The sequence below is a fragment of the Buceros rhinoceros genome, unplaced genomic scaffold, assembly GCF_000710305.1.
Source record: "Buceros rhinoceros silvestris isolate BGI_N320 unplaced genomic scaffold, ASM71030v1 scaffold32482, whole genome shotgun sequence".
Taxonomy (NCBI): domain Eukaryota; kingdom Metazoa; phylum Chordata; class Aves; order Bucerotiformes; family Bucerotidae; genus Buceros; species Buceros rhinoceros.
The window spans coordinates 1-7,446 of NW_010401194.1; the positions used below are offsets into that span (position 1 = coordinate 1).

General features: G+C 41.5%; 1 protein-coding gene across 1 annotated transcript; it reads right to left on the minus strand.

Annotated features, from left to right (window-relative positions):
* Nucleotides 1–126: 126 nt before the first annotated feature.
* Nucleotides 127–2,529, minus strand: LRRTM3 (leucine rich repeat transmembrane neuronal 3). Its single transcript, XM_010132193.1, has 2 exons — nt 2,259–2,529; nt 127–1,936 (listed from the first exon to the last, which is right to left on the minus strand). The coding sequence occupies exons 1-2, from the start codon at nt 2,260–2,262 to the stop codon at nt 399–401; spliced, it is 1,542 nt and encodes a 513-aa protein (XP_010130495.1). The 5' UTR covers nt 2,263–2,529; the 3' UTR covers nt 127–398.
* Between the last annotated feature and the right edge of the window lie 4,917 nt (nt 2,530–7,446).

The window sequence follows — 7,446 nt, forward strand, 5'->3', positions numbered from 1 at the left end:
GTGGGGGGTGGAACGGGGAGTGGGGGACCTGAGTTTGAATTTTTTTTTTTCCCTTTGTTGTTTTTCTCCCTAAACAGAGGTACAGTTGCTGCAGGTGCAGTGGATTACTTATGAAAGAAGTTTTCTATTTAAAACAAGAGACTTTAATGAAATCAGTAGAGGGTTTGTACAATAGGTATTGTATTAAACCAGAGCTCAGGCTTCACATCGATTGCGGTATTTAAATTTCAATGAGTTGATTATGTATGAGAGTAAAATGACCAGTATTATGAATGTACAAAAAAGAGACATGGAAGAGCTGTGCCAGAAAAGTGAGAAAAACGTTCCCTTTATAGTCCCTAGAGTTCAATAAAGCACCACTATTTCCCAGCTTTTAAAAGCTCTTTTATCACAATGGTTCATACCTCGCATTCCCTGGAGCCTGATTTGTTATACGTGCAGGGTCCTGTTCCGTTCAGCAGCATCTCACTGGTTTCAGTGTTGGTAGGTTTGTAATCTACATAAAATTCCTGTGTGCTTGGAGTCATTTGCTTCAGCGACTGTCTTTTTTTTTTCCTGTGCCTTCTCATGAGAGAGCGCTGCTGCAGCTGCTTCATGCTGGCTGGGTAACGCTTCCATGACACATAGATTACCAGCAGGATCACAAGCACAGACAAGAAAAGGGCCACGCTGCCTGCTATGATTTTGTGGAAGGAGATGTGTTCCGAGTCGTGTTCAGGTTCAGAGCTCGATTCGGTGGCTTCAATAGTTGGGGGCAGAGGGGGTTTGCTGTCGTGTTTAGGCCTGGTGAGTTTTGGTTTAAACGTTGGCTTTGGGAGAGCTCGTGCTAATTCAAACCTTTCCGTGGTACTTTTGCCACAGATGCTGTAGTTTTTCACTGCATCAATAACATTCACCCCTTGCAGCTCTTTGGGGCTGGCACAAATAATTGTATTTTCCCTCAGCCCTTTAAAACTTTTAAGCCAGTTTACCAGAGAGCAAATGTTTCTGCTGCATTCCCATATATTCCCAGCTAGGCTGATGTCATTGAGGGATATCCAAGAATCCAAAATTTCTTGACCAATAAATGTGAGCTTGTTTGAATCCAGGTTCAGGCGCTGTAAATTGGGCACACACTGAAAAACACTAGGTCCACTGAAAGCTTCTATTTCATTGCCAGATAAATCAAGTCTTTGTAATGAGCTCCAGGTCCAGGACATAGTTTGTCCTATCACACTGATTTTATTCCACTGTAAATAAAGGTTTTGAAGACTGACTAGCCTTGGAAAAAGTGCCAGGTTGAGCTTAGAAAATTGATTGTGCTCCAGATGAAGCTCTTTCAGTCTGATCATGCCTGCAAAGACATTCCTTGCTAAACTTCGAATGCGATTATAACCCAGGTCCAACAGTTCAAGGTTCCTACAATCTTGAAATATTCGAACAGGGATGGTTCTTAGGGAATTGGACCGCAAATGTAAACTCAGCAGCTTCCTTAAGCCCCTGAACTGTTCAGATCCCAGAGACTGCAGCTGATTGTATGACAGATCCAAATTCCGGAGATTTGTCACAGGTCTGAAGGTATTATTAAGAAAATAGGAGATTCTGTTGGAACTCAAGATCAACTCTTTTAGTCTGCGTATTCCACTGAAAGCGTTTTCGTCAATATTGCTGATGTGGTTATGGTCTAAATAGAGCCAGGTGAGTTGATTAAGACCTTTAAATTGATTGTATTTTAGTTTTTGGAGGCTGTTATATCGAAGGGACAAACCTAAACAACCAGCAGATATACTTGAGGGAATCTCCTGCAATTTCTGAGATTCACAATATACCATTTTGCCTTCACACCTACAGCCCTTAGGGCATCCTCGTTCAGCAGAAGCAAGCATTGTCAGTAATACAGTAGGGGCTATTACCAGAGCTACAGCTGATCCGCTCAGTAGCCTAATTACATTGAAACCTGGAAATAAAAACAACTTAGAAAAGTTATCCCCCCACACATCAGTCATTTCTTTCAATCATGCTAAAATCTTTTATTTCAACAATCATTTAAAAATCCCTAGCTTGACTCAACTACTTTTCACACTGTTTTCTTTACTCAGATTTTTTTTTTAAAGAATACCTTTATATAAATACTGAAAAACAGTTGAGTAAAAGGTGTAATCCCTAAGCAATTTAACTGTAATAACAAAGCACATCAAGGTAAGTCTATGGGGTAATTAAAGCACAGACTATGCAGTGGCTATGAACTATACATTAAAAAAATAACATGAAAAACATACCCATCCTTTGTGTTGTTCAAAGGTCGTCCTTAGGTCTTTTGTTTTTTGCTTAGTGTGCCACAAGCATGGCAGCCCCTGTCAGCTGCACTGTAGTGAGTCAGGGCTCGCTGACACCCAGGAAGAAAAATTGGACCCCCTGGGAGATGGACCGATTTTGGAACATTATTCTTTGCCAGCCATGCAGAACACTCCAAGAATAAATCAATCCCAACACAGCATTCGCAGCAAAATGTCAAATTCTTCCTAGGTAATAGGATCTTCATGGATATTATGTTTTTGCATCTTTATAGTTAGGCACCTGGCTTTTAAAATTTCTCTTTATAGAAGAGCATGTTAGATTCCTCCAAGCACCGTTTAGCTATCTGAATTCACACATCTGTATTCCATAGCACAGCAGTTCCCCTACTTAGCACCCGATCCGGCTGGGAAGCTGTGTTGTAGCGCAGAAGGTAGAATAAGCGGTACAACGATCAAGCTCTGCTCACTTCTGCAGACTGTCATTCTGAAAGCTCCGTCCGACTGTTGCTTTGGTTTGAGCGAATGCAGTCTTATGTAAAGCTGCCCCCAGTGGTGAAGAATATTATGGGCATGTGCAGAAATGTCTTCCTTTTATCTTGCAAATGAGTAAGCTCTGCTGGGAGAAGAGTGATTGTTCTGAGTGACTAATAGAAGCAGAACGGTCAGCTTCCATGTAAACTAGTGAGGTGTGCCGAAATATCCAAATCCTCTTAGTCTCTTTTTCTGTTTGTGAAAGCTGTTTTGCATCCTTGAGCTTAATAGCTTAGCATGTGCTGCTGAGACTTTTGTCTGAAGGGCTAACGTGACATTTATAGGACATAGATACAAATTTTCAGTCCTAAGGGGGGTTGTTTTTTTGAGTTTTTTTACTGCATTAGATGCGTGTTCACATGACCTTTTTGCAATAACTTGTTATTTTTTTGTGGAATATCAGCCATCTCAGTGTTTTCATTATGAAGCGTTTCAGTGGGGACACTCTATTTTACAACATGAAAAATGGTTTAGAGCTGACATTTTGCCTTTTTGCTTTTTTCTTCGCTGTTACAAGGCACTGTGCCAGGAAGTTTGAAGAGAGTATTGTGCTCATTTATTTCCCAACGTGCTGTCACTTTGTCCCACAACACTGACACTTCAGACACGGGCTTCCATAATTCTTACAATATGAGGACTAAGCATGTGGTGTGGTACCTTAATCAGGTGAGTTGTTTTTACTGTAACTTACAACATGGGCAGGATTTTATGCCAAGGTACAGTATGCAGAGGTTTTTTAGATGCATGAGTCTGGGCAGTCCTTACATATCACATAAAGAGCCTTTCTTAATTTCCTTGCTCTTCCCTTCTTCGCTGTGTGCCATAGAGAAAGGGCGCATCCTCTTATGTGGGCAGAGCAAAGATAAGATGGCATTACAGCAAATGCACCCTGGCAGCCTTCCTTCACCAAGAAATGTGTGATCAGAGATGATGGTGGGCAAGTGTAAAATCACATCTCTTTCTCGTGCAAGAATAGGCTAGAGCCTGAAGTGTGCTGCTCATTTAAAGAGGAGTGCAGATTACAGTCCCTCAAATGCGACCAGACAGCTCTGAGAACTGCTTTTCCATTCTGAGGCAGAATCCTTACCCCTTGGAATAATGTGCTTTGACTTTTCCCTTATTATTCACTGCTGTGAGCATAGAAGAACTTAAAATGAGGTGAAACCTGAAATTTTCCATGCATTAAAATGCCAACCTTGCCTAGTACTTAGTCTGTGAATGACTTCAGGCTTAGAGTAATCCCGCTAGTATTAACACACCTATCTACAGTGCCTAAATCAGGAGCACATTCACCTCTGGCTAACAGCTATGAACATCCTTCATGTCAGGAGTCACAAATACATACCTGCAGAAAGGCACATCCTTGGAAAATTCTCCCCTTTGGGTCAGATTTGTGGAGCAGGAGAGGGTTAATTCCTCTGTTAATCTCTGTTGCTGTCACCATCTCTCACTCTCTACTATTCCTTGTTTCTGGCTCTTAAATCTGATCGGCAGTGTTGAGGAGCCAGCGACAAACTGCAGACTGCACTGACAGCTGTGATAGTCTGGGGAGCTGTTCTACTGACTGGAGTGTGAGTGACGTGCCAGTCCTGGTGTGCCTGTTACAGGTTTTCCGTCACTGCCTTGGGGTGTCTCTGTACTTGATGGAGCAGGACTGGCAGCTTCAGAAGACAGTTCAAATCTCTAGTAAAGCCAGTTTGCCTCTTGGAACTGCCACTGTTCCTCTGTTGACAGTAGAGGATGCCTGTGACCAGTGAACTCTTTATTGAAATGACTCGGTTAGATTCCTAAACTTAGAGGGCATGAAATTAGATCTGAATCTTCAACTGGTTCAAACACAGAATAGCTTCAGATATGTAAAGCTTCATGTAACATTCAAATCCATTCTCCTGAAGAGCTGGTACTACATAGCGTTCCAGCTCAGTCTGAGCCTTCTCCCCAAACTTTGCCTGTTCTCTGGCTTTTCCTCTTTTGTCTTGGACTGTGCAGGCCTGAAGGGTATACTCATCGCTTGCAGTAAGCGTGGGAAAAACCCTTCCCAAATCTTTGTTTGCGAAGCCAAGCCATGACCTGGCCTCTGTTGTCTTCTCTCTCTCCTCCATTTTCATTATGGAGTTAACAGGTAACTTCTCTGCCACCATGAGTCAGCAGAGACTTTCCAGAGTTTTAATAATTGCCAATATACTGGACAAGTAAGAGGGAACAGCCACTCTTTTACCATGAGTTATTTTCATTTTTCTGAAAGGGGTGAGACATCGAGAGATGAACAGAGACAGCATCAAATCTATGTTAATGGATTGCCAAATTCAATTTTCTTTACTGAGATCTTTTTTGAATTACACAAGCAGGAAAAGTGCCAGTGTCTGATAAACAGTTTTTTAAAATTACATTTCTGTATCTTCATAGAGCTGAATGTGTTCTTTTCAAATTGTGGAAATAAAGCTGCTCCCAGTATGAAACATTTCTTACAAAATTTCAGAGCAGTATGACCTCATTATAAACTATGAAAAATAGAGAAATAAGTTAAAACTGCATTTTAGACAAGAAGACACTTTATATAAGTGGTTTAATCTTTGCCTATATCAACTTCACCTTATATAGCTGTGCAACCCCATTGCATTACCGTTTAACTCGTAAGGGGAAAAATGTACTCGAGGCCAATCTGGTTAACTTCTTTTACGGATAAACTAGTTCTATTAGAACTAATAACTCAGCTCCTGAGTGGCTAAAATCCAGGAGTTTGTTGTTGAAGGCTTGGTGTGACTTTACCTTGTACTCCCCCTGAGCTGGTGTGTATTCATTCTGCAGGAGAGCTGCTGTAGTCACAGGGCGTTTTAAGTCCACATCTCTGTGCCATTGCGAGGCAGCGCTGCCTCCTGTCCCGGAACAGCAGTTCCCAGTCAGAAACAGGAGGTAAAAGCTACAAGTAACAGAAGACTTAGTGACTTCGGAGTGCCTGGAATATTAGTGCTCAGAAACAGTGTTAGTCCTTCTGCCTATTTTTTACATTTTATGTAATTTGGCAAAGACAGATACTCTTCAGAGAAGCATTTCATTTATTTGTGTACTCTTGCACACAGTCTGTGTTTTGGGAGTTGAGCCTCAGACATAAATTGAGATGCAACAGAACTTGGGAATCTTACTAGTTTTGAGTTGTATACCTCCACGATTGCTCCGATTTGTTTTCTGGGCTTCTTCTAGGTGGGGGAAAACGGCACACGTCAGAAAATATATAGACAAATGTGTTGCTAAATATCTTTTAACATTCATACAGATGAAAAGCAATTGGGTAGAGCCTGTGATGAACACATTGTTTTCTTCATTAGCACAACAGACAAATTAAATTCAAAATTGCTTGAAAATGATGCCCTATCCCAGTGTGGCGATGGCCTAGCTTTTTCTCTCAGTACTAAACTTTCAATAGGTTTTCTGCCTGGAAATTGTTCTAGACGGATTCCACTACTATCCGATTGTGCAGTAATTTGCTTTAATTTAATTTCTTGTTTGATTTTGGTTTTGCTTATGTAGTTGTGTTCTAGTGTATTTTCTTTTTCCATTCATACTGGCTGTGGCCTCTGTACCTAGCTGCAATTTCCCTATGGAAGGTTTATCGTGAACTGCAGCCAGGACAGCAAAGATGACATTCACTCAGAAAGCCTGTTCCTTCACGGAGCTGGTTTGGAATTGAGGCATTTTGCAGAGGAAAGGGGAAACAGCAAATCTTATCTTATTCAGAGTTGTGTGAAGGCACCTGTAATGACTAGGTATATCTGTTTGCTAACTACGTTTGAAAAGGTGGGATGACAGAATTATCAGGCTCTGGCAGAATGAGGATGAGGGGTGCAGGGGAAGACCCAAATCATGAGGAACCATCAGTTACCTGGTGCTAGTGCGATTCCATGTAAATCAGCAGTCAAAAGCCTTCCCCTGTTTTGTCACTTGCTCCTCCCTCAGGACATTTCATGCTTGATCTTCAAAATGCGATTCTTGTTTAATGACGTTGTAATAAAGAAATTTTTTTTTTTAAGTTTCAGTTTCTGTTCCCATAAATGCATTCAGAAAAGCAGTATGATCCTTTCTGGCCACAGTGCATTATGATCTTAATGCATAAATTTCAGAATTTAGGCTTCTGGAGACAGCATTTTTCTGTTCACAGATAGAGCTCCTGGGTCTAGGAGTGCCTTTATGCCTGTAATCACATGTCCCTTCGGGGAACCGTGGCTAACAAGTGCTGCACTGCATTCTTTTGGGGTTTATGATGTGACGACGTATGTCTTTCCCTTGACTTTATTTCACTATAAAGAAACTAGGATTCAGCTGGGTTAGCAATAGTAGCTTGTTCTAAATGGTACTGTAGTGTGCTATCACTGTATCATTAAGAGCAGATAAGTCTAATAAAACGTGTTTGCAATTTTTGAGCCAGTGATTAAATGAACCTGCTGTTCCTTGAGGATCAGATTAGAACTGATGGGGGGAGGAGGGGTAAATATCAGAGCGTGGGAAGACAGAGGGAGACTCAGGATGCAGGATTTGCCAAAGGCAGACATAAGGACAGGGAAGGGTGGGAAACCTAGGTTCAAGGAATGTGCAGGCAGGAGAAACTGAGGCAACAGAAATGCTCTGAAGAAAGAGGGAAAGA